Source organism: Ambystoma mexicanum, chromosome 3q, assembly GCF_040938575.1.
Source record: "Ambystoma mexicanum isolate Mex_15411 chromosome 3q, UKY_AmexF1_1, whole genome shotgun sequence".
Classification (NCBI taxonomy): domain Eukaryota; kingdom Metazoa; phylum Chordata; class Amphibia; order Caudata; family Ambystomatidae; genus Ambystoma; species Ambystoma mexicanum.
Window position 1 is genome coordinate 1,094,812,065 of NC_090926.1, and position 27,629 is coordinate 1,094,839,693.

Consider the following 27,629-nt stretch of genomic DNA (forward strand, 5'->3'; position numbering starts at 1 on the left):
TGATGGTATTTCAGGTTAGACTGTCCCGAGATTCTTCTACCTTCTGGGAGGCTTTAGCCATGCTGGACTGTGGGGCAGCAGGGAATTTCATCGATGTATCCTGGGCTCAGGAGAATGATGTGCCCATTGTCCCAAAGAATCTACCCATTCCGGTGGAAGGGGTGGACGGCCAGCCTCTGTCCTCAGGACCTGTTACTCAAGAGACTCTGCCACTTCGGGTTGAATTGTTCCAACATCGGGAGGAAATGGCATTCGATCTCATTAAAGCAGCGCATTTCCCGGTTATCCTGGGGATCTCGTGGCTGCGTAAACATAACCCAAAGATCGATTGGTCAAACAATACTATTCAGTTTCAGTCGCAACTTTGTCTTAATGAATGTCTAAACTATAAATACTCTCTAGACTCCATGCAGACGTGTGATTCCATGCTGGCGGCTTCACTCCATCAAGTACCGGAACATTATCAGGAGTATGCAGAGGTCTTCATGGACAAGCAACCCCATTCCCTTCCTCCTCACAGAAGAGAAGACTGCACCATTGAGATCCTACCAGATGCGTCCGTTCCCTTTGGAAGGATGTTTCCCTTGTCATTACCCGAGCGGAAAGCTCTGAAGGAATACCTAGACTGTAATCTACAGAACGGGCTCATCCAGGAGTCCAGATCACCCGCTGGAGCATCACTATTCTTCATCCCGAAGAAGGGGTCTTCGGAACTCCGTCCATGCATCGACTACCGGGGTCTGAATCGCCTTACCATAAAAGACCGTTACCCTATGCCGCTAATCAAAGAGATAATAGAAGCTGTCCAAGGCGCGTCTGTCTTCACAAAATTGGATCTTAGGGGTGCGTACCACCTGCTCCGTATAAGACAGGGTGATGAATGGAAGACGGCATTTAGGACTCCACTAGGGCATTTCGAATATCGGGTTATGCCTTTCGGTCTGGTAAACGCCCCTGCTATATTCCAGCGCTTTATGGATAAATTGTTTGCCGACCTCCTATTCTCTTCAGTGGTGGTATACTTGGATGACATCCTCATTTACTCTTCCTCTCTTCCTGAACATAGAAGACTGGTCCGACAAGTGCTGGAACGTCTACGGGAAAACAAACTACTGGTAAAACCTGAGAAGTGTGTCTTTGAGGCCTGTTCGGTGTCTTATTTGGGTTTTATCCTCTCCCATGAGGGTATTCGTATGGATCCCTGCAAGATACAAGCAATTACCCATTGGTCTGCTCCAAGAAACGTTAAAGTAGTACAGCGTTTTCTTGGTCTGGCCAATTTTTATCGCCAATTTATTTCAGGTTTCTCCAATAGGGTTCTTCCTATCACATCTCTCTTGAAGAAGGGCGTTCTCTTCACTTGGACACAGGAAGCAGATTCTGCTTTTCAAGCCTTAAAGGAGGTATTTACCTCGGCTCCCATATTGGTACAACCGGATCAACTCTTCCCCTTCATTGTGGAAACGGATGCCTCAGGTGGAGCCATAGGAGCTGCTCTCTTGCAAAAGGGGAAGGACGGACTCGAACATCCGGTGGCTTATTATTCAAAGACTCTGACACCCAGTGAAAGGAATTACTCTGTCATCGAAAGGGAGTTGCTAGCCATCAAACACGCCTTTGAAGAATGGCGTCATCTTCTTCAAGGAGCCATGCATAAGTTTACAGTCCGTACCGACCACAGTAACCTTCGTATACTTCAGCAGATGGAATGTCGCAATGCTAGACATGCCCGTTGGGCATATTTTTTCTCTCAGTTTGACTTTGTGATTACCTACCTGCCAGGCAATCTGAATACTTTAGCTGATGCTCTGTCACGCAATCATGGTTTGGACTATGAGGCGAGTTCTGGTCACGAATTATTGTTAGCTGGCAAAGAGATTCGGACTGTGGCAAATACTTTTTTACGCGAAGTCCAGTGTGAACAATACAGTGTACCGATGAAGACGGAAGTGGCCTCTAAATTGGAAGAAAGAAAAGGGATTCTTTTCAAAGGTCAAGCCTTGTATCTGTCCAACAAAAGACACCAAAGACTGGCCCTTTCATGGTGTCATGATTCACCCATGGCCGGTCATAAGGGCATTCGTGCCACCAAGGATCTGGTGTCCAGACTGTTTTGGTGGCCAGGCTGGAACCAAGATGTACAATCTTATGTATCTACCTGTGCCATATGTGCGACCAGTAAGTATCTTTCATCTAAACCCTTAGGTCTTCTGCAACAGGAACCTGCTCCCAAACAACCATGGACCCACGTTTCTACAGACTTTATTGTGGACCTACCTAATTCTGAAGGGAACACCGTAATCATGGTGACTGTGGATTCACTGAGCAAACTGGCTCACTTCACTCCCTTGAAAGGATTACCTACTGCCCCTGAAACAGCCAAAACCTTTCTGAAGGAGATAGTGCGACTTCATGGTATCCCAGAGACAGTGGTGTCAGATCGGGGTCCTCAATTCACTTCCCAATTTTGGGGTACCCTTTGCAAACAAATAGGGATTCAACGAGCCCTTTCATCTGGGTCCCATCCACAGAGTAACGGACAAACGGAAAGGCTCAATCATACGCTTGAGCAATATCTTCGATGTTTTTGTAGCAGAAAGCAGGATGACTGGAATGTTTTTCTCCCTATGGCTGAGTTTACTTATAACAATACCAAACATTCAGCCATCAATATGTCTCCTTTTTTTTGCACCTTTGGTTATCATCCAAAACATCTGCCATTAGCAGAGATCCAACCCTCAAAATCTCCCGCTCTTGACCACCTCCTGACGGAACTCAATGACACTCATGCACTAGCCAGTAAAACCTTGGACGCTAGCCGTCATGATTATAAGGTAAGGGCTGACAAGAAGAGGAAGGCTGCACCTTCTTGGTCGGAAGGGGACAAGGTTTGGTTAGCCACTAAATTCCTACCTCGCTGGACACACATAGGGAAATTCGCACCAAGATATATCGGACCTTTCCAGATCATAAAGAAGGTAAACCCTGTTGCTTTTCGCCTTCAGCTACCTCCCTCCCTTAAACAGGTGCATCCCGTGTTCCATGCCTCCCTATTGAAGCCCTACCTTCTGGATCCATATAAGAGAAGATCCAAGAGACGACCTCATGATGTGCCGTCTGAACCAGCTGAATATGAGGTGTCACATCTGGTAGATTCCCGCTACCATCACGGTATTCTACAATATTTGGTTCACTGGAAAGGTTATCCCATCGAAGAACGGACATGGGAGCCTGTGAGGCACATTCACGCTCCTCGACTCATTAGAAAGTTTCACAGACTATATCCAGGCAAGCCCGGGGGTCCCCCGTGTAGAAGAGGGCATACTGTCATGACTACAGTCGGGCGGCGTTTCTTTTCTTTATGGAGACGCCATTAACAGTTCCACCACGTCTGACGGCCGTTCTGGGAGCACCGCTCTAGTGTTTTTTCCAAGATGGCCGCCGGCGTTTACTACTGCCGGCTCATTGTGGCGTTCCTCGCGTTGCACCTTCACTGTACTCTGCGTCTTGAAGGTAACGCTAGTGTATCCTTCCTCCGTGTGTTTTCTCTTGTAATCCTTCCCTTGTTTCCCCGTCTCCCTCTGGTCTCCCGCTGGTTTCCCTTTTGCTGATTCGATCCGTACGTCTTGTACTGGTCTCTCGCTCTCTCTCTCATTTCCCTTGCCCTTCTGACTTTCAGCCTGCCTTTCCTTGCCCTTGCCCTTGCTGCTAAGCACTTACCTCCTGGTCGCTGGTAGTTCCAAACTATCTGGAGTCATTTGTGCGCCCTTCCGGCTTCCTAAGGTGCACTTATCTCAGCTGGTTCTCTGGCGTCTCCCCAAGTCTACTGGTGAATCTCCGTTTAACCAACCTTTTGAGCCACCTTCCACTGAAAGATCATTCTACCGGACTTCGCATTTCCACTCACTCCTTCATCAGAACAACTCCTGCAGGGTTTTTTCTGCCCTTTCGGGCTTTTTCCCTGCTCAGGGGCCGGCTCCCAGGAGTCCCCGCTGTTCGTGTTCTCTAGTTACCCGACAGTGAGGCATCCCAGGGAGCTCGCCCCTACTTACGTCAAAAGAAAGAAGCAAGGAAGACTGATAAGACTCAGACCAGAAGACGTCCTGGAAAGAGGCCGGAGCTACAAGAGAGGTTCACAGACGATTCAGGTGAGGAGGAAGGAGGGGAACGTTCAGTCATTCCTGACACCCTTATTAAGGGCATGGCTACCGCCAAAGTCATAATGAGGCCCATAGACTCAAAAGGAACAGTTTGAAAACCTTTATTATAAAATGTGGTAGGGTTGCTGTAACTAGCCCAAACTCTAATGAGGTTGTTCCCTCAACTGATTCTTCTAAGGGCTGTCGATGTCCGCAATTCCAAAACCAAAGTCTGTCTGTGCCAAAACCTATGCTTGCCCTCACTCTTATAGCAAATGTGATGTTGGGTCTTCTTAAAGAAAAATGATGGTTCAAATAAAATTAAAACCAAGGCTGGTTTCAGGAAGCCTTACCGTCCGGTTTAGTTCTACCAGTTTAAAAATAGGTAAATGCAAAAGGCGTGCCCATGGGACCTTCCAGGTAGGGCTCTTGCAGCAGAACAATCCAGTTCACAATTTCTCTGGGTCTCTTGGTGTTCCCTTTCCCAAGCTCTGACCCCTTTGGTTCCCAAAACGAAGAGTCACAGTTCCTTCTAGGCCTCTCAGGGTTCCCATCCCCAAGTCTAGGACTCTCTCTTTTCAACAATATCTCTCGTAGTTTCCTTTGTCTCTCTCAAGGTTTCCTTCCCCAAGCCTAGACCCCTCTTATCTCAAAATGTTAATTTAAAAGTTCTTAAATGCAAAAGACCAAATGTTCACCTTGTCAGGATGTACCTCTCAAAGCACAGTTCTTTCTGGTGAGGTTGTAACAGCCTTTCCTTCACTTTGGAGGATTTCGCTCCTACTTCACTCTCAGTGTAGCTCCCTCTTTTTCCACCTTCTATCAAGTGGCGCTGTACACCTTCTTTGGTCAACACCAGGCCAGTATCAGGGACTTTCGAGAATGCACAGCTTTTGCTCCTCCCCATGCGGCACCACTCTGATTCCTGGCCCATCTCCTTACACTCTTTACCTTCCTTCAGGCAACTTTTGTCCTTCCGTGCTTCTTGTAATTTCCTTTTTCACCTTTTGTCTTTCTGTGCCTCTTGCACACTTTTCTGCTTTGCCACTTGCACACTCCCTTTGTCTTGCCATGCCTCCTGCAAACTTTCTTTGCCTTGCTGTGTCTCTCGCACACTTTCTCTCTGTTTGCTTTGTGCTGCTCGTTCCTTTCTAACTTTTCCTTCTTTCTTTCAAGTCACTCGCAACCCCCTCTTTTCTTTCTGTTCTTCACAAATTACTGTGTCTGCTTTTTTTTGCCACTCGTGCACCTTTTCTTCTCTTGCATTCCTTCACTTTTCAATGATCGTGACACTTGCACCTTCCACTGCTACAGCCACCTCTCTCTCTCTCATTAAACTCAACAAGTAGCGTGGTGCTAGCGAGAAGCTTCCTCGGGATGTGTGTGTCGAGGTCAGGGTCTCACCAACTGCCCCTCGGATACCCCAGGGACCTGTACATGCCCCAGCGGAACAAACACTGGCTTGGATACGGGCAACAGGTCACAGTTTTCCCCAATGCGGCTCCACAATCCGGAAACCCCTCTGACACACCGGGTCATGGTACTGGCCTCCTGGGCTCCTCCAGCTGCACCCTCCTGTTCCCTTGCTTCCACAATCCATCCAGCAACCACAGCTCGCTCATTTACTCTGGCAGAACTTCACCTTTTACACCTTGGATTCAGGTGTGTATGGTTGGTGTCAAGTGCTTGACCCTGCCTGACTCTATTAAGGGCACATGTAAGTGGTAGAATGTAGGCCTCTCCATTCATCTTCCTCTTCACAGTACTGTTCCTATTGGTATTAGGGTCTGTTCCCACAACCCTCCACTCAGGTGATCCTCACTCACGTGTCAACCCACAGGGTAGGGATCCAAAAGCAATGGCCCTTCGGTGGCCACCTGAATGGTAGATCCCGGGAAATTAGGTAGGAGAATACCTTCAGGTTTCTCACAGCTGTTATATGAACACATCCATAGCAGAGACTAATGAAGAATTTTCTTGATAATGTGTGTTTGGCGAAGGCAATCGCCATTTAATAAGGAATAGAAAATGAGAAAATGGTTGTGTAAATTCTACTCCCATTAATATTATGCAAATGTACACTGCAAACAACTGAATTTTTAAGATGTCTATCACTAATGTTATGCACATGAAGAAATTGCTTGACAACACTTTTGCAATTAATGGGTATGAATGGCCCATGTATTCTTTGTATTCATGTCCATAAATGTAAAATGCAATCAACTTTAAATGCTAAAATGAACCGTTTTGTCAATGCCTGTTTTCATTTAGGGCAGCAAACATACCACAACAATTAATGTTAGGAGCAGCGCCAAAGGCCCATCACATTTATCAACGTGCTACAATGCGTTAGAAAACAAACAGAGTTTCTTGTAAAAATAAGGCTCAATTTTTGCATCTACTGTGGCTACCAAAGCTTGGATCATGTTGCCTTTTATACTACACCTCCTAAGAGGCCATTCATTTTCCTTTTCATTTTGTAAGACTAGTCCGCTTAGTGAGCCAATCTCTAACCTGTTCTACTCCAAGTCTTGCTAAATTCGATGAGCATGTTGAAAATATCTGTGGCCACTTTGGTTTGTTATTTTAAAAGGTTATTGATTTTTGCCTACATTCACTAACATACCCACAATGGACATCCATCACATGCTTGTACTTGCAGAGGAGGAAGGAAGCAAGACATGTCTCACAGTTTTGCTAGTTTTAACTCAGTCCGGCTGTTGTCCATAGCCAAGCTACTTTAGTCCACCACACAGCGAGATCAGTAGGCCATTCAGGCCTCCTGCTGTACCCTTGGATCAGAGCATTCTAAATAAAATGCCCTGCACTCTTGTTACGCTACCAGAAAGAAGAACAGGTTCCATACTACCACACTGACTGGCAGATCATCTGTCCACCTGCTCACTTACCTACCTAGACTTACCTGTCTTATATCCATACATGAGAGGCTCACAAGCTACTGAAACATAAACATGGCAGTACCAATGGAAAAAGTATACATAAAGTTGTTTGATGTTTTGTGGTAAGAAGGATGTTGCAATCTAGTGATCGCTCATCTCCAAAGGAAAACCTGTTATCCACGAGGCTTCCCATAAATAGAATGTGTTCCTCCTACTTTCATCTGGAGCACAACAAAGTCATCCTAACTAGCCAAGCTAGCTTACATGATTAACTTTTTCATTGCCCTGCACCTTCTCCTTAGCCATACCCTATTAAAAACAATGCCTCTACAGGACAATGTTGCATAGACAAGAGGTGAGGCAAATGTAACCTTTCTCAGTTGTACAGAACAGAACAGTGCACCACTCACAATCATTTAATATGTGCTCCAATGCTGCCACATCGTAGGAAGAAAGAATTGAGCAGCACATTGAGAACTTGAAAGATAATACTCATTTATGGCATTCTGCCACAATTACCCCATGCTTCTTGCTCACCTGAATTTCTTCTTTCTGAAACACACTTAAGATCAGCCTCTTCCTCAGTTTTGATATTAAGTGGAATTACTGATGGGTATTCTGAAATAGAAAACAAAAATACCAATGAGCATGTGACAACTGAGTCCCAACTGAGCCCCTGCATGAAACTTATGTGAAAACTGCTGCATTCTCCATAAACTAATATTTGAAATATTATACAATCGCTAGCATCTGATATTTATGGATGGCGAAGCTGGCAGCACTTTGTCCCCACACGAGCTATGGACGTATGCGAGCCATGGACAGAGCAAAGCTACAGCCATGAAAGCAGATGATGCAGCAGCTAGTGGCATGATAGGAATTTAACTTATTTGTTTATATTGCAGTGAAATAAGGAAATTGAACCACTCTAAACATCTCATATGAACAGCAGGAACTGTACAGAATAAGTCAAATATAGACTGACATAGCACTTAAGAGCTTTTGCCATGAGGAAAGTTGTAACCCCAGAGTTTGTGGTGGGGACAATTCTAGCATTGGATATGAAACGGTTGGTTGTGTCTGCAAAAAGGATTGTTGCAGTGGGAACGGATTCAAATGTGTGCGAGTGGCGCACTGTATTGTGTATTGAGCCTACTGTGCCCCTAAAAGAGATGACAGATGCAGAATTGTTTGAGGATCGGCTTGATGACAGACATTTTGTTGGCGATCTGCATCCCCTGTGAAATCATGGTGCATTATCATAAGGAACAGTGTTTGTTGATGGTCCATGCCACTATGCCCTCCTTCACTGAGAATGATCTAGAGCAGGTCCCAGAGAGGTTATGGACAACCAGTGCCCAGGATGTGGGGCTACTACAGGGAGTATCCCCGTACGAATAACACTCAAACCTGCTGCTGTGCTTCCCCCAGCAAAACAATACCCACTGTCAAAAGAAGCAGAGGAGGGAAAACACCAACTCCCCATTTAACATGGCGATTTCTCAGAAAAAGACAAAAGGGGGCGCTGGAGATTGATCCAGGATCTCTGCCACTTAAATTACATTGTACAGGTCGAATTTGCTGTAGCTCCGAACTGCGCAACAATTCTGTGCAGCATCCGCCAACAAGGCATTTTACAGTAGTGGATTTCAAGAACGCCTTCTTCTCCATACCCCTGAATCCAGACTCAAAAGACCTCACCGCGTTCATGCATGGCGGTCATCGGTTTGAGCACACGAGGCTGCCAGAGGGGTACTGAGAATCCCCTAGTATTTTTTAACAGAATACTGCATGCTGATTTGGGAATTATCAAAGTGCCAACTACTATCATTCAATATGTGGACGGCCTGCTAGTGTTTAGTGACAATGAACAACAGTACCGGTAAGACTCTGTCACTCTCCTGCAGCTGTTGGCATACAAAGGCTACAAGGTAGACAAAGCTAAGTTGCAGTATCATTGCCAAGAAGTGCTTTATTTGGGCCAATTGATATCTGTCCATGGAAAGGAAATCATACCAAATCACACATCTGTAGGCAATGCCCCCTAGTCAACCACTGTTAAGGCGATGCAGAAGTTCCTGGGGCTCTGCAATTATTCCCGAGGGTGGATTCTAGATTATGCAGCATACACTAGGCCCTTGATACAAGGCCTCAAAGAAGCACAAAAGGCAGACAAAAGGGTAATATGGACAGAAGACATTCTGACGAGTTTCAATGACCTAAAGGAAGTGATATCTATTGCCCCAATATTAGAATCTCCTGACTACTAACAATAGTTTTACTTGTTTTCCCATTCCAATGGGCAGCTCTTGAATACAGAACTTAATCAAAAGAGCGAAATGGGCCACAAATCATTAGCCTCCTACAGCAGAGTGCTAGATTGGGAGATGCAAGGCCAGTTCCCATGCGAACAGGTGCATGCTGCCGCTGCATTTGTGATTAAGAAAGCTCCACAAGTGCGATGAAAACAGTAAATCCTGCTACTTTTCTAACAGTAATGTGCACTGACGAAGACCATGCAAAGCATGACTGACATTTGAAGGGGAGGAGGATGAAATACCAAAGGCAAAAGACAGCCTGCTTGAAGGGGGGGGGGTTGCTTTCGTTTGACACGTCAGAAACAATCGACCAGGGGACTGGTTTGAGGCATACTGGCACGGGAGTTGTTAGTTTAGTAGACGGGGTGTACGAGATATTGGTGCAAAAAGGACTGCCCATGCACTATTCAGCCCAAGCTGCAGAGCTTATTGCGCTTAATGAGGTTCCAGGGGTGCCTCATAACCATGTATTCCGACTCAGCCTATGTCACCACCACGATGCACTCAGGGCTGGAACGGTGCAAAGGGAGAGGGTGGACGGATCACAAGCACAGCTGCAGCACTATTGGACAAGCTGATTGAGGCACAGTCCCAGCCCTCACTGACAGCGGTAGTGAAATGTACCACCCATACTGATACAGATGAGGTGTCACTCGCGAATGTGGCAGCCGAGCAAGCAGCATATCTCCCTGTGCCAAATGTTTCTGAATATCCAGTGGTAGCAGAGGGCCGAGAGAAGTTGCCAGCATCCTACAACTCATTACCAATTGTGCAACTAATTGAATTACAGGGTCTTCCAGGAAGAGAAGGAGTTGTGGTTAAAGAGAGGGTGTAAGCAGTCACCTACAGATTTACTTTGGTGGCAGGAAACAACAGGGAATGCCGTGTTGCTGCAGCTAGTCGCATTCGACCAGCTGCACCACCCATCCAATATGTCAAAACAATATATAGCCGCAGATATACAGCAGCACTGGTTCGTCCCCAATCTGCAGGAAACATGGACTAAACTGGTTATTTACTGCACTATGTGTTAGACCTACAGTACTGGCCTTACATTAAGAACAATTTGAGGTACTCTGCCCCGCCCAACTTGGCCATTCCGTGAATTGCACATTGATTTCACGGACATGGTAGAGAGATGTAATGGGTATCGTTACATGATTGTGGTTGTGTGTCCCTTCTCCCGATGGATGGAGGCAGGTCATTGTCCACATACAGACACTAAGTGTGCTGCTAAACCTTTGGTCCGAGAGGTTTTCCCTCGTTGGGGAGTGTGCGAAGGTCTGATAACAGCACTCAACAGCACTCAAGTCTTCAATGAGCTTTTTAAAGAAATAACAGCATTATTGGGCATCAAGCATCGAATGTGCACAATTTACCTCCCCCAGACCAACAGAAGTGTAGACCGGATAAACGGTCTCTTAAAAAGCAAACTGTTAAAGCTCTGCACCACAATTAAAAAGAACTGGGTGCACTGCTTACCCTTTGCCTTGTTTAGGATGCGCACGCAGCCCTGTAAGGAACACCATTTGTCACCCCATGAGGTAATGACAGGGCGGCGAATGCACACGTCCATATCTCCCATCACAACAGCATTGGATGCTCACAGGGCTGTGGCCGTTCTAGGGGATCAATTTAAAAGTTACCTTTTTGCCTTAACAAAAGTAATACAATGCATCACCCAATAGATAGCACCACCAAGTTTGGAAGAACCAACCAGCGTGGCACCTGATCCTCAGACGTCACCTCCCATACAGCTTTTTCCAGGAGATCTCTTTTATATTAAAAATTGTGTCCGCCGATGGAGTGAGCCTAGATGAAACAGCGCCTTGAGGTCGTCTATGCCACTCCGCTTGCGGTAAAGGTTCTGGAGCTGCGGTATTGGATACATCTTTCTGATGTCCGAAGAGCGCCCCATGCCACACCCCCGCTCAAGTTGAGTAAATGTTGAAGGTGTAAGAACTGTAACATGCACTGACCTATTGCCCTGATTGATATTGCTGAAAAAACATGTATGCATACCTATAACGTGCAACTAAATATGAATTTGTGGTTCCATTTTTAATGTACCTCTGCTATACTGACAGCTGATAAACCTCCACTATCCACAAACGCTGCTATGCATCATTTGCACAAAAGCGCACTTTCTCTCTCTCTTTTTCTCTCTTGTCTCAGAATGGAGTGCACGTCTCTAACAACTCAATTGACAAACGGTCATGTTCTTGTTCACATAAATATTCTCTCATAACATTGTTTTCTTCAACATATACCTGTGTTATGCACTGTGTAGCCAGATTATTTGCTATATCTATGTTTGGATTAAGTATATATTTAGAATGCAGTTTTATATGGGGTGGACATATTAAAGGGGGGGATGACAAATGTAAATATTACTGATGGTTCTTTAACATATGCCAATGCTACTGAGGTCTTCCTAATAAACAAAGTAACCAAAATGTACAATACGGTGGTGGCGGTCAAATACTAATGCAACGGTTAATGATATACCGGCCACTGAGCAGCCTATGGGGAAGCTTGCTAATTTACTTATGTTATTATTTCCTAATGTGTTTTTTGACATTTTTGCAAACTGAAGTTCTTTTCCTATTGGTTCGGATGTTAATGCATCAAAATGTTTTAAAAGACAGATGAGAAGAGCCAAGTACAAGGAGTACAGAGTGCTCAGTCTAGACATGACAGAAAATGTGCATCACCCAGAGTTAAGCAATAGTTGGTACGCAGACATGAACTCCTGGGGGAAAAGAGGGTTAATGGGTGCTGTTACACTTACATACGTCGGGGGACCCCAAGTTGTTAATGCCGCAAGAAACTCCACTTTTGGAGGTTCAGTATTTGGTCCATCTGACGTTATGCAGGCTGTGAAGCACTTTTCACGCACAGAACATACGAAGTGCAGTGTGCCCGGAATCCCAGGAGAGTATATTGTTTACAAAGGCCATATATGAAGATAGAAGGGGTGAAATATGTGGTGAACAGATGGCAGGAGACTACACTGAGCTGCATGGCAGCAGCCCTTGTGGGGTTAGTGAAGATGTTATCGAAAGGATGAACAATTTGTGCCGAGGGTACTGAAATAAGCATGTGGCAAAACTCACATGGATTGAGGCAATGGAAAAGCCAGTGAAGGTGCAAAAGCAGGAAGAATACAAACTATGTTTCTATAAAGAAAAAGGAAGTGTCTTTGTGGGGGCTAACAGCAAGTGCAACAAGACACTATACATTCCAGAGTTTAAGAAAGGTACAGCTGCTGTGATGGATAACAACTGGGTCTATGGTCAGCAAGTGTTTCTGCATCTCCAGCCACTATGGAGGTGCACATGTCCTAGCTGGCCTTGTTGCACTCAGCTCTCTTCGTGGTCCCTGAAGAACACCTAATAGTGGGACCACATGTCACCCCAAAAACAGCACCAGTGACAGTTCCACCACCACCACCACTATTTCACATCCTGCGAGAGAAAAGTAATGAAGAACTGCGCAGAAAGAGGAGGTCCAATTATCTTTCCCAGGACTCATCAAAGCTGCTAAAAGAAATACCTGACCAATACAGACTGTATAGTAAGGAAGAAGAAAGAAATGTGCATCTCTGCTGGTGCCCGGGATACAAGCTGCCGCAAATGCTAAATGGCTCCAAATTGTGAGCTGGAAAGTGATTAAAGTTGGCAAACAACACTGAGAAGGGCCTTAACGCCATCAAGGCTGAAATGCGGGGAACCCGGCTGATGACATTGCAGAAAAACTACGTGCTAGACTTACTAATGGTGAAGGCGGGGGGCGTGAGCAGCAAAATTGGTGATACCTGCTGTACCTACACCCCTATAAATGACGCAGACAATGGTTCCCTGGTGCAAATAATAGGGACCCTGCACACTCTCTGCACCCACGTGCAAACAGTAGCAGGTATCCAGAAAAGTGACGTGTTCAACAATCTTTTTTCCTGGGCTCCATCGTGGATGACAGCGATCGTGAAGATTCTGGTTCCAGTGATGGTGTTTGTGTTGGTGATCTTCTACACATGGCAGATCAGACTTGCTGCTGTGCCAATGCAATGAATAGAAGCACACTAATGATTGTTTCAAGTGGGGTGCATTGTGCACCTCACGTACACAAGACAGTGCTGTCCAAACAGATGACCCTGACAAACACCACATGGTCAGGTTAGAGCAATGCCTTCAACCCCCAGGCACCACCACAATTCCTCTGCCAGACCCTGTGAGCTACGTGGAACTCTGGGTTGACTTAGCAGGGGACGGAGGGTGTATAAATAGGACATGTACCCCCGAGCAATATGCACAAGCAGCGGAAAGTTTACAGGTCTGTGTGCAGAGCATGGGTACCAAAGGTTGGGACACTGCCATATTTGGAGGTTGAGAGATTGGAGAGGGAGAAGATGGAGAAGCAGGAGAGAGACTTACCTGTGAGTTCGTTGATGTGTGATTAACGAGAGGGGGAAACGTTGGGAAGCGGAGGCGATCGTCCCAGGCTCCCAAGAGGTTCACGGTGAGGCAGAGGCCTCGAAGTGTGTTGTAGATGCTTGGGGAGACTGTAGGGGGTAGTTGGGGTGTCACTAGACACTGCGTTATGTATGAGTTAGTATATGTGTGGGTATTGGGTGTATTGGGAGTGAACCACCATTTTAGAAATAGCAGCCATATTGAAATTGAGGCCTAACGCTACAAACGCGGAAATAAGCGTTTGTATGCAGGAATAGGTTGTAACATAGGCAGAGCTGCAAAGATTGATAAACCTTCCATTGTCTTGTGCTACCAGCATTCGTATCCCAGGAGGAATGCGCCCTGCAAGGCCATGATGGGGCTGAGAGCTCCAGGCTTAAAGTTATCCCACGAGAAGGAGGGCACAAACCTCAGATCTTCCCCAGTCTCAGCTTTAAGTTATGGCACCCAGGTGCCCCCGTCCCAAGACCTCAGCATTCTAAGGTATCAGTCAGATCCAGAGCACCGACCATAAAACTGTTAGAACACCAATTAATCAGAAAAGATCAGAAAGCAGGGATGGCTGCCCCAACCACTAAGTCATGTGATTTGGCAAGGTGCTAGGAGGGTCTAAGCAACAAACCTAAAAACCAGGTTGGGGAGCTTTGGAAGGGAACCGACATGTCTGGGATCAAGCTGGGGTTGCAAGTCATATCGACCTCGAAAGTATCCTCCGCACCCATGTCCACAGTACCCGGTGCACGTTAGGTTCTCTTACGTTAGGTAAGAGAATGTATAGTTTTCTTGTTCATAATTGGCAATTAAATGTAGCTACAAACCCAATGACATACCAGAAGGAGCACACATGGAAGAAGACAGACAGGAGAGGTTGGGACCACTGGCCTGGCATCCCTTATGGAGCAGGTAGCCTGTGTAAAGGGTCGCACCAACCAGCCATTCGGATTTGCAACATATGTTACTTACGTCACTGATGGTGCTGTGTGCCCTTTTAATGTGTTGTATGTGCTGATTTTTGCAGATCACTCTGTGGCAGCAGAGTCCTTTGCTGACACGCACTTGCCTTTTGTGACAATAAACCTTGTTCTCCATGCAAGAGTTGTGTTGGGCATTTTTTCCCTAGTGGGTAGTATTTATTTGGGTGTGAGCATTGAAGGGCTTACCTGCAGGGCTGAGTGGGCCAGTTTAACCCTACTCATCGTTGTACTCCTGCAGTTGTGTATTTTTATTTTTACTATGATTAAGGTATGAAATCTGAGCATATTTCCAAGCCAAGTATTTAATATGAACCACCTTGTCATGGCACTTGCGAGCGAATCGCGTAAACAATGCTTGTAAGATGAATTTCAGGTCTAGATATAGTATATAGTATTTACAGATACAGTAAACATAACTAAAGAACTACCGAGTCTACAACAACTCCTGCAAAGCTTGTAGATGCAGTGCAATGAAGTCAGCAGCTAACGAATGTGGGTGAAAGGTGCATTCGCTGTATTAGCCTTGCTCTCAACACTTTCTACTTTCTAAAAGAGATGATTTATACCGATACCGGGTGAGTGACCTAAATAGCATTTTGGAAACAAAGGTCTAAACAGCTTTTTCCTTACCTTACATATTATGCTAATAAGGGAGTTGACAGTTTAAGCCCTCATAGTATATAAGGGAGGCTTTGGAAGGCAGGGCAGGAGATTAGCTGTGTGTGGACCAGACAGGAGTTGGCAGAATAGGCAGACAGAAGGCTGGAAGGGAGAAGCACTGGGGTTATTATCCTCTATGCAGCAGTGAGGAGTCAAAGTCCCTTCTTTTTTCCTTGCTGGATTTTAAAGCAACTACATTGGATGTTTGGCTGTTTTGAGGAATTTGAACTCACCAAAGGACTCTGGCTATTAGCTTTTGAGATGAACTATTGATTGTGTCTGAGCTATAGGGAATATTTTTACATTTCCACCCAAGGCAAATTAGCTCACCAACTATGAACAGATCTTATTCTTAATTGGCTGATGCTGCCACCAGGGTTACTCCCAATTGACATTAACTCTATTTGAAGCATTTTTCCTAGTTTCCTGATTTTTTGATAAAGAGACCATGGTGATTTGACAGGTGGTTTTTGATGTTTTGACATTTTTCTTGGAATGTGTTAACTGCTCCAGGCATCCAGTTTTCTCCAGCTCTCATGTCCATACATTCTACAGATAGTGAGTATGAGAGGTTTTACCAATTATTGATATCACATTAAGAAAGGTATTGAGGTATTGAAAGGGCAGTTGCTTCTATGAAGATTGCCTAGCAAGATTTGTGAGGTTGCCTAGTGAGACCTGGTGGGACAGGCAGTTGTTTTTAAGGTGACAATGATATCAGGGAGAAGGTTGATCAGTCTTAGTCTTGAGTAAGCCTAGATGCATTGACAATGATTGCTGCTGCACATTCATTAATTCTCCTGTGCTGATGAATGAGATTAGTCGATCACTGCTGGGAGTTGTTGTTTACTCTCTTTGCTGATGCAAAGTGACAGGTATATGCTTTCCCCCGATCTCTATTCATACCCAGCCCTTGCTTGAAGGGGGCGGGGGGACTTTGACATTCCCCTGAGGGTGGAGGGAGGGTGCTGGAGAGAGGGATAATAAGAATCACATCACATTTGGCAACTGTGGCAGGACATTGCACAACCTTTCCTACACCCTAAAATATTCTCCCGACTTAGCTACTGGTGTGGGGCTTAGAGGGTTGCTACAAGCCTGGCGTTACAAAGAATAATACACACTCTAGTGAAGAGCAGGGCATAGACTAAATAGCTTAAAGTACACTGTAGTGAAGAGCAGGGTTTCTTTTCAAGCAAGTCCTTTTAAAGCCCTTCAATGGTGAGCCCTAAAGAACAGGATCACTTTCAGGGCTATGACCTTGGTGCATCCCTGTCTATTTGAACAGGCACCGGCCTACTTGAAGGAACAGATTACGCATTACACCCCAGGCCGTACATTGAGAACAGAAGCACTGGGGAAGATTGTATGTCCACTATTCAAACGATCAAATGATCTAGGCAGATCGTTCCCAGAGGCGAGAGAACCACCACACACCTCTCAGGAAAGCACTGAAGACAGTTATCTTTAAATAGTGAACGGACACGTAAGAATATGAGGTAGTACCAGCTGTCCAGTCACAATACGTTTGTCCTTGTCTAAGTGTATGCGCCCTGACACCTGCGGGCGCAATATAAATATATAAAAAATAAATTAAAAACCCTAAACAGCTATCTAGCTAAGAGATATTAGAATGTCTAATCTACATGTTGGATGTCCCTATAACTGTAAAGTGTCGCCGGCCAGTAATCAGGTGGTTAGAGACGTCAACACCAACCTTACTGTGGCAGTGCCTGGATGATTGCCAGGGGAAACTCTGTTTACATATATGAAGACACCTGGTGTCAAGCCAGGAGATGTGTCTGAAACACTTCACATTAGGAGGGATCTAGATCAAATAATGTACACACCCCATGCGTTTCCCAAGTTAGCTTTGCAGCAGGCATACCATCAGAACTGGTTTCAAATATGGCTTGAGATATCCCACTACAAGGGCTAGATATTGGGCCTCATTACAAGTTTGCCTGTCCTACCCTTGTTTCTGGACTGGCATCTACGAGTTTGCCTGCCGGGGCTACTGCGCCCAACAGCTCTGAACCTGCCGAGCGCAGCGGCCATGGTAGGCAGACTCTTCACAGAAGCACCGGCACCGTTAGAAACGGTGCCGGTGCTTCAGAGTCCCCACTCCCATAGAGTCCTATAGGACTCTATGGGAGTAGGAACTAACATTTTACCGGCGCCTGACTTCCCGGGCCACAGTATTTGTAGTCTCCTGGGGGCACTGGGAAGTCAGGCGCCAGTAAAATGTTACAAGTCCAGCGGCAACCCGCCGGACTCATATGGAGGCCCATGGTCTTTTTGCTATGGAAATGTTAACCTTAGAACACATCCACCCAAATAGGGAGGCAACGGACCAATATACAAGGGAGCACTTTGACATTCTGGTGAGACTGTTTGAGAAGATGTGCGTCCCCAGCAAGGAGCAGGTGCTCCTCCCACACTGCCGGAGCAGTGCACCATCCACGGCATCACCCGCGGCTGCAAGGTAAGCCTGCAGGCTACTTTGTAGCAGATGCTGCAACGGCTACCAGCGGCGCCTGAAAATCGAGCAAATTCCTAGTTTGCTTAACACGAAGCCTCCAGAGTGAAAGCGCCGGCATTTGTGTCCTTTATTTTGCCCATTGCCCTCTTCACCCCTTGGTTCGCCCCACGACACCATAAGGCACCACGAGGCCAACCACCTTCCAAGATGGCCGCCCACCGCACCTAAAAGGATTTCCCTACCTAACTCCCCTTCTGGCACCTTCCGCTGTTCGGATTGGGCTACAGCGCACATTTGTGCACCAATCAAGCGCCGGCAAGGCGCACGCCGGCTCACAGCACGAAGGCTTAGGCACAAAGGCTTGTGTCTGTCCTGAGCCTGTCGTGAGCCGGAGGAGCCAGGGGCCAGAAACATTGCCCGATTCCTACCACATTGCCTCAATCATCTGGGTAAGTGTCTCCTACACCCAGCTAGCCACGCATTATACTTTCTTTGAGTCACTCGTATCGCATCTCAGCCCCACTAACCTAATGATGACATTTGTAGCATACTTGCCATTTGAACGCATCCTAAAACATTAATGTGTAGCTAACCCCTGTGCCATTTGTTACAAGTCAAATTTAGTCACCACCTTTACCTCACGTTTCTGCTGGCTTAAGTGCCCTACCCAAACCGTGGTGCTACCCAATTTAGACAATTTGACTCACTCCGGACTCAAACACTGCCACACCTACTATGTACTACACTAGGACTGCTATTATACCTTGCCTGACTTGTGCCTTAATCTGTGTTATGCCCTATGGTCGCATTTAGACCTCGCCTGACTTGTGCCTTAATCTGTGTTATGCTCTATGGTCGCATTAAGACCTTGCCTGATTTGTGTCTTAATTTGTGTTATGCCCTATGGTCGCATTAAGACCTTGCCTGATTTGTGTCTTAATTTGTGTTATGCCCTATGGTCGCATTAAGACCTTGCCTGACTTGTGCCTTAATCTGTGTTATGCCCTATGGTTGCATTTAGACCTCGCCTGACTTGTGCTTTAATCTGTGTTATGCCCTATGGTCGCATTTAGACCTTGCCTGAACTGTGCCTTAATCTGTGTTATGCCCTTTGGTCATATTTAGAGCCTTGCCCTGATTTGTACCTTAATCTATGCTATACCCTAGGGTTGTATTTAGACCTTTGCCTGATTTGTGTCTTAATTTGTGTTATGCCCTATGGTCGCACTTAGACCTTGCCTGATCCGTGCCTTAATCTGTGTTATGCCATATGGTCGTATTTAGACCTGCCCGACTTATGCCCTAATATGTGTTCGGCCCTCCCTGCCTATAAACATAATGAAAATCACCCGTTACCAACTTTTACACTCTGCCCTGAGCCTCCTTACCATCATGGCACATGCTTCCACGACCTCATACCAAGCCAAGGATAGAAACATGAGACTGAGGGCAAGACTATCCTGTCTTCATGAACCATCCTCCTACCACAATCACAGAGGTTACATTGATCCAGCAAATAAACGTTCACAAAATCCCAAATCTACCACTCTACATCCCGTTCCCATAACTACCGACCAGCCACTGTCACAAAGAGATGCCTATACCAAAAATAAACAACCTCCTTTGACTCAACCAAACAGTACCTTATCAATAACTGGATCTCTGATTAATGCAAGATCCATGGTAGCCCATGCTACTGAGATCTCGGACACCCTAACTAATGATAATTTAGACCTATTAGTCATAACCGAAACCTGGCTCCATGAGGCGGCCGGACCTGCCATCATGCTAGCTATACCTGACGGCTACCAACTACTAAGAGTGGATAGACCCAACTCTAAAGGTGGCAGCCTAGCTATCATTCACAAATCTACCTTACCTTTTAAATTAGCTACTACCCTGATACTCCCATCTTGTGAACTCCTTACTGCCAAAATGCACCTCTCTTGTAACCGGACTCTCACCTTGCATGTCATCTACAGACCACCTGGACCATTAGGAACCTTTGAAGATGACCTAACTAGTATCGTAACTAACAACACTAAAGACCACGCTCAAATACTACTACTGGGAGACTTTAACTTGGGCTTTAATGATGGTAACGACAAACATGCCCTATCTGTCGCCTCACTTCTAAATGACTACGCCCTAACTCAAAAAGTATCCTCCCCTACTCATACCAAAGGTAGAACCCTAGACTGGGTTGCTGATCGGAACTGTACCATTACCATTACTAATATAATACCTCAATCCTGGACTGACCACTACTTAATTGCATTCAACGCCTCACTAGACCTTATCCGACCTAAACCCATACTCATGGCCCCGCCACTCCCTACGAGAAGTAAAAAAGACATCACAGCAGAACTACTCCTACCCCATCTCCTCTCTACTCTCAATAACTTAGACAATATCACAGACCCCTCGTCACTGGTGGAAGCCTACAACAGTACAATGATCAAGGCACTTGACTTGATTGCCCCCACTAAGCTACGCAAAAGTAAACAACTTTGTCACCTTAATAACTGGTTCACGCCACACCTGAAAGACCTTAGAATCCAAAAAAGAAAGTTGCAGTCTATCTGGCAACACTCACCCACTGAGGAGAACAAAACGAAATTAGCCACCATTACCAAACAGTATAAAAAGGAAATCATAAACACCAAAAGAAACACCTTCAATGACAGAATTTCCAAAGCCAAATCAGACACTAAGGAGCTATTCTCCATCCTCCGCGAAATGGAATCACCCATAACCCCACCCGACAACATTCCTAAAAATAAGCCTTGGTGCACCAATATACAAAATGCCCTGGCGGGTAAAATTAGCCTGCTCCAAACTAAAATTGCTAACAAAAAAGCCTCCTTGCCTTCGCAAACAGAGTCTATACTGCAACCTCAGCTCCTCCTTAACCAAGCTAACACCCCTCACCCATTTAGCTTTAGAAAAGTATCCATACTAGAGACAGAAAAAATCATACTATCTCTAAAGCCCTCCAATTGCAAAGGAGACAACTGCCCGGCCCAAATCATAAAAGATGCAGCGCGAGACCTAGCACCCTTCATTTCAAAACTTATTAATGCATCCTTTAAGTCTAATCTAGTACCCAATAACCTCAAACAATCCTGGGTACTTCCCTTGCTAATAAAAAAAACTCTCGACCCTGCAATACCAACTAACTATAGACCCATCACCACTGTCCCATTCCTACTTAAAATCATTGACAGAGTAGCATACCTGCAAATTCAGGACTACCTAGAAACCAACAATTTACTAGGCTCACGGCAATCTGGCTTCCGCCCTCTTCATGGTACTGAAACAGCCCTGATTGACCTCAAGACCCAAATTGACGAGTTGAAGGACAATGGTAAATCAGCTATGCTACTCCTCCTTGACCTATCTGCGGCCTTCGACTTGGTAGATCATGCAGTTTTATGCAATCATCTAAGCTTGGCCGCACATTTCTCAAGTGATGCCATAACCTGGGTACAATCCTTCCTTGCAAACCGGACAATGAGTCTTCTCCCCCTTAGCAGCCGCTGATCCCATACAAGTTTCATGCGGTGTTCCCCAAGGATCATGTGTTTCTCCGACGATGTATAACATCTTTACTAAGCCCTTGTTTGACAAGTTGGACAGACTGGGTGTTGTCTACACTAACTATGCAGATGACACTCAGATTCTAATCCCCCTTTCGGGTAACTTCTTGGAAGACACGGCCTTAGTAAATAAGATATATCTCCTCATTCAGGCTTGGATGGCATCACACGGCCTCTGCCTGAACGACGACAAGACTGAGCTACTGATCCTTGGCTCAGCATTGACCATCAAAAAACTTGACCCCAACTATGCCTCATTCAACATCGACAATAACGTCATTAAAGTGATGCCTGCCGTCAAAACCCTCGGGGTTTATCTTGACTCAGCGCTTACCTTCAAAAAACAAACGAATTCTCTAGCATCTTCCACTGCATATACTTGTAAATTAATCCGAGCATGCAGACCATTTCTAACTGAAACTAGCTGCATTACATTAGCCAATGCCCTCATCATATCTAAGCTAGATTACTGCAATGCCCTCTATGCAGGCTCTAACAAGTATATCCTTGACAAACTACAAACTCTCCAAAATAACGCTATCAGAGTAGCTTTAAATATTCCCAACAGAGTTCATATCTCCGCCATTAGGAAAAATATCCACTGGCTAAAAATCAAAGACAGGATCGCCCTCAAAATACTCTCCCTTACATCCAAATGTCTTAACAACATAGCCCCTCCCTACCTGGCAAACAGAATCCACAAGAGAACTTCAAACCGTCCTACCAGATTGACCAACGCCTTCACCTTAGTGATGCCTAGATTCAAAAAGAGTACAGCTGGCGGCTCTAGTTTCCCAGTCATAGCTACGCAAACATGGAACAAACTCCCTCTGGATCTTAGAATGGACCAACCTTACTTCGGCTTCAGGCGGAAAGCCCTCACCTGGATTCGCGCCAATGACATTTAGTTTGACCTCCCACCTCCCACCATATAGATACTAGACATCGGTAATGATATCTGTATGACATATGACATCCGTAACCAGATGAATGACATCTGATCAACTAAACTGATCTGCATTTTTTTTCTGCTCTTTGTATACTTACCTTTGCTCTAATTGTGTACTGTATAATTGTATGCCTCCTGTAACTAAGTCCTCAAGTAACCTTGTACTGCTTTGCCGCCAGCTACCCTTGCGGGTTTGGTCCGCGCTATAACAAATAAACAAACAAACAAACACTGTATAGAGCCTTGGGAGCTTCTTCCAGCAGCACCCAGACCAGTAATAGCAGGGAAGGAAGGAACACTTTGTGAAGGCATCATGGAGTAGACACAGACAACAGAGTCAAAGTTGGTTTGAAAAGTTTTATTTAACTTAAAATGTAGGATTGAGTAAGACCTAACTTGCCCTATGATAAGGTGGGATTTCCCTACCTAAAGAAAACTAAGGATAGTCTGTGTTTGGATGTCCAAATCAAATATCGGTCTGTGTCCAAAACCTATACTTGCCCTCACAACTAACTGTATACAAAGTGTAGTGATGTCTGCATCAAAATAATAGTGTTCAAAAGAAAGTTCAGAGCTCCTTCCATCGCTTGGCTTAGGGTCAGCTTCTCCTTCCCCAAGTAAAAAATAGTTCACAAGAGTTAAAATCTTCCAGCTTTCAAAAATAAAACAGTTTTTAGGGGTACTTCCCAGCTCCTTTTAGATCAATACCTTATACCAGTTCACTTAGACAGTTCTGTTTCTTAACTTCAATTTCCCATATTCCCAGCTTCTTTAAACATACTTTCATTGTCTTCTTCCATATAGGGCACTCGCTCTAGGTGCAGTTGTCAGACCACATGGTCCACCCTTTACAGTGTCATGCAAACGATACCCCTCCTTTCGGTTTCCATCAACAATTGGCTACTGTTTACATCTGACAGTGATATTTAATGTATTCCTCAGTGTCACACTCTTCAGACACTGTACCATGACTTGCTAAGCCACCATGCACTTTGTTATACTTTTCTGTATTCCTCTGGCTCTTGCCAACACAGGATTCCTCTTTTTTTCCCTCTAGTTTCTAATTTTCATTCCCTTCTTAGAATTATCTTGACTTTGCAAATACTTGGTTCATAAAATACATTCCTTGTTTTCTGTTTTATGTAATACTTTGCTTTCAGTATATTTATGAGTATTCAATTTGCATTTTACTCTGTGCGGCATTCAAAACTGCTTTCAATCAGTTTCAGTTCAATCGGCATCTTAAAAGTACTTGCTCCGGCATTCAAAAGTACTTTAAATTACTTTCAGTTCATCCGGCATTCACAAAAGACTTTGTTATGATTTACTGGAGCGCCCCAGTATTAGTGGTTATCTGCTTTATAGTCACTGATCGCATACAGCAGCATCCTTCTTCTTGGCGGACTTCGCAACTGGCTTCTCCAGACATCTTTGGCTTCCCAGCTTCCTCTGACTCAGCCTCTCCATCACGGTCTCTACCTAGCGCACCACTCGCTAGCCCTGGCTTCCCGCAGCAGTGGCTGGGGTCAAAGGGAGTTCCACAGCTTCTGCTAAGCAGACCCGCTCCGGAGGCAAACAGGACCTCTGGACTCTCACACAGCAGACCACGGCTCTGGCGTACCTTTTCCCCGGAATATTTCGAGAATTGATGAAAACAACAACAACATACAATTATAACTGACGATAATTTCACAATTTCTACAAAACCTTATTTATTTATTTTCTCTTTCCAATGAGCCCCAAGTAACTCCATGTACATATATGAAATGCATTACTTACCATAATATCATTTCTGATGATTGTATCTGCTTCGATTCACATGCTGTGCATAAAGTCCGACATCTAGTGGTAACCGCAGAGAATTGCATCTGGTCTTTCGAGGATTGAAAAGGGGACGTCGACATGGGCTTGCCTGTAACACTATCCCTAAGGTGACGTGTAGTGTACCCAAAATCCTTCACGCGTTGAGGTTCCTCCAATTGTATTTTTTCTGCCGTGAGAGAGCCTTAGGACTATGTTCCTTCCATCCGATTAGGGGTAATGGGGGGCGCATGTGAATTTAAGCAGATACAATCATCAGAAATTTTAATACGGTAAGTTATGCATGAATGTCTTCTGATGCTTGTGAATCTGCTTAGAATCACTAGCAAGCAGTACCCGGAATTGATGGTGGGATGTGAGAAGGAACAGTAGTGAGAAGATGTCTTAGTACTGCTTGTCCCACCTAAGAATCAGACCTAGAGTGAGCGTCTAGGCAATAGTGTTTTGTAAAGGAGTGTACAGAGCTCCAGGTTGCTGCTTTGCAAATGGACTTGAGAGGGACATTTGTAATGAATGCTATGGAAGCCCCAGTATCCAGACTAGAGTGTGCTCTAGGCTTGAAGGGCAGATCTCTCTTGGCAAGAGTGGTCACAGAGTGTGATGCAATTGACAATCCACCTTGAGATGGATGATTTAGAGATAGGGTCCCCTTCTCTACGAGCCGCCACTGAAACGAAAAACTAGTTTGTTTTCCTTAGTGGTTTAGTTCTTTCCAGATAGTACATGACTGCCCTGCACACATCCAGTGTGTGAAGGCTTCTTTCCGTCTCGTTAGTGGGGTTCTGGAAGAATGTGGGTAGTTCTATAGACTGGTTCACATGGAACTTTGAAATTCATGTGGGCGCAAACCGTGGGTGAGTGCGCATAACTACTTTATCTCTGTGTATTGTGACAAAAGGGTCTAGAATTGAAAGTGCCTGTAGTTCACTGACTCTCCTTATAGAAGTGACGCCACTAGGAAGGTGGTTTTGTAAGTGAGTGCTTTGAGGCTTGCCTTGTGCATAGGTTCAAAAGGAGACCATCTAAATTTGGTTAATACCACATTTAGGTCCCATATGGGAGCCGGGTTAGACATAGGGGGATACATTCTTTCAAGCCCTTCCATGAAAACAAATTACTGGGATCTTCCCCCATGACACCTTTTGCTGGGACGTGGTATTGGCTGAAAGTGCAGCAAAGTGGACCTTCAGGGAATTAAAAACTAGACCCGGGTTTAGTAGGTGAATCAGGTATAGTACAATATGAGTAGGAGAGCAGTCAAAGGGATTGATGCTCTTGGAATTGAACCAGATGACAAATCTGTTCCATTTGTTGGAGTAGCAATATCTGGTGTTAGGCTTTCTTGCCTCTCGAAGTATATACATGCATCTCTGAGGAAGTTGGAGATGCCCGAACTCTATGACCTCAGGAGCCAGGAGGCTAAGTTGAGAGACTGTGGGCATGGATGAAGTGTTTCCCCCTTGTCCTGAGATAGCATGTTGTATGGGCAAGGTAGTTCCATCATCAGAGGAGAGAGATCTCCATCGGATGGGAGAACCAGGTTTGGCAGGCCCACATCAGGGCCACCAATATCATGGGGACTGGTTCCTGGAGCATTTTGTGCACAATCTTTTTGAGTAGGGGAGTTGGGTGGGGGGATGCATAAACAAATGTTCCCCTTGGATCGGTTCTGAGGATACCTGGAGGCGTAATCTGGGCATTGTGAGTTCTCCAGAGTTGCGAACAAGTCAATCTCTGGGAAGCTCCATTCTGAAAAAACATTGGAGACGATGTCTTTGTGTAGTCGCCAGTCGTACTCTAAGGGTAGTGGGAAGTCTCTGCTGAGCACGTCTGCCAGAAGATTGAGTACCCCTGGAACATGTTGAGACAGTAGGAACATCTTGTGTTTGAGAGACCACTTCCAAATGTTCTGGGACAGTTTGGATAGCGCTGAAGAGTGAGTGCCTACTTGCTTGTTCAGGTAGTACATGCCCGTGGTACGGTCTGTGAGGACCAGTACTTCTTTCCTTGCAACTGTGTCTGAAAAGCCTTGAGGGCTTTGCATAACACTTAACAGCTACAACAGGTTTATGTGGTTGGATGCTACTGCTGGGGACCAAATGCAGTGTGCTGTCTGCTGAAGGAGGTGAGCCCTCCCCACCCCGTGAGAGATGCGTCCATCGTGAGAGCGGCTTCTACAGCAGGGGTGGTGAACATTTTCCCCTTCTAGAGGTTTTCCCTTGACCACCACTGCAGAGAGAGAATGTGGGCTGCAGAGACAACCACTAGATCGTCCCATTGTCCCCTGGCCTGACACCACTGGCTGTTGAGCCACTCTTGCATGGGGCGCATGCTCAAACGAGCATGAGGGACTAAATAAATGCAGGATGCCACCACCCCTAACAGTCGCATGGCCTTGCGTACTGTCATCTCTCGACTGGCTATATACTGAGGGATACATCTGAGGCATGTTGTGGACCCTCTCGTTGGAGAGGAAGGCAAGGCTGTCTTGTGTCCGAATTAGGGCCCCCCCCAGAAACTGTTTGACTTGGCTGGGGTCTGGACTGGACTTTTTCTCGTTTATGGAGAATCCCACACTGAAGAGTAGGTCTATAGTCTGTTGGGTGTTTGACAGGCATCTTCTGTAGGAATCCCCTGCTATTAGCCAATCGCTGAGGTAAGGCTATACTGGAATGGATTGCCTGCTCAGTTGAGCTGCTGCAACTGCCACCACCTTTGTAAATACTCTTGGCATTGACGCGATGCCAAAGGGAAAAACGTTGAATTGATAGTGTTTGTCTTCCATCATGAACCTGAGGTATTTCCTGTGTGCCGGCAACATTGAAATATGAAAGTATGCATCTTTCATGTCCAACGTTGCCATGTAATCCCCTTGCGTTAGCAGAGGGATTACTTCTTGAAGCGTTACCATTCAAAACATTTGTGGTTTGACAAATTTGTTTGCTGGGTGCAAGTCTAACACAGGGCACATGGTGAGATCCTTTTTGGGTACAAGGAAGTACACTGAATAAATACTCTTGTTTACCTGTAGAACGGGGACGACTTTGATTGTACCCTTTTACTGCAGGATCTCGACCTCTTGCAGCAGGATTCTGAGGTGTTCCGGTGTTAGACATCTAGACTTCGGTGGACTGAATCGAGGTGGCTGGCTGAACTCAATGCAATAACGGTGGGTGACGGTCTCAAGCACCCACTAGTCTGTGGTTATCCCCTCCCATGCGTGTAGGAATGATGTTATACGTCCCCTGACTGGGGAGGCATGGGAGGTGACCCGGATCTGAGAGTCATATCTGACTGGAGGCCGAGGAGCATCTA

General features: G+C 45.6%; 1 protein-coding gene across 2 annotated transcripts in view; it reads right to left on the reverse strand.

The window, feature by feature from the left end:
* Positions 1 to 27,629, reverse strand: part of LOC138447636 (uncharacterized) — a 153,806-nt gene that overhangs the window by 45,928 nt on the left and 80,249 nt on the right. For both annotated transcript variants that reach the window (XM_069603843.1, XM_069603842.1), the window contains one exon: positions 7,577 to 7,657. In XM_069603843.1, coding sequence (XP_069459944.1) covers positions 7,577 to 7,657 — 81 coding nt within the window. The remainder of the gene's footprint in view (positions 1 to 7,576; positions 7,658 to 27,629) is intronic.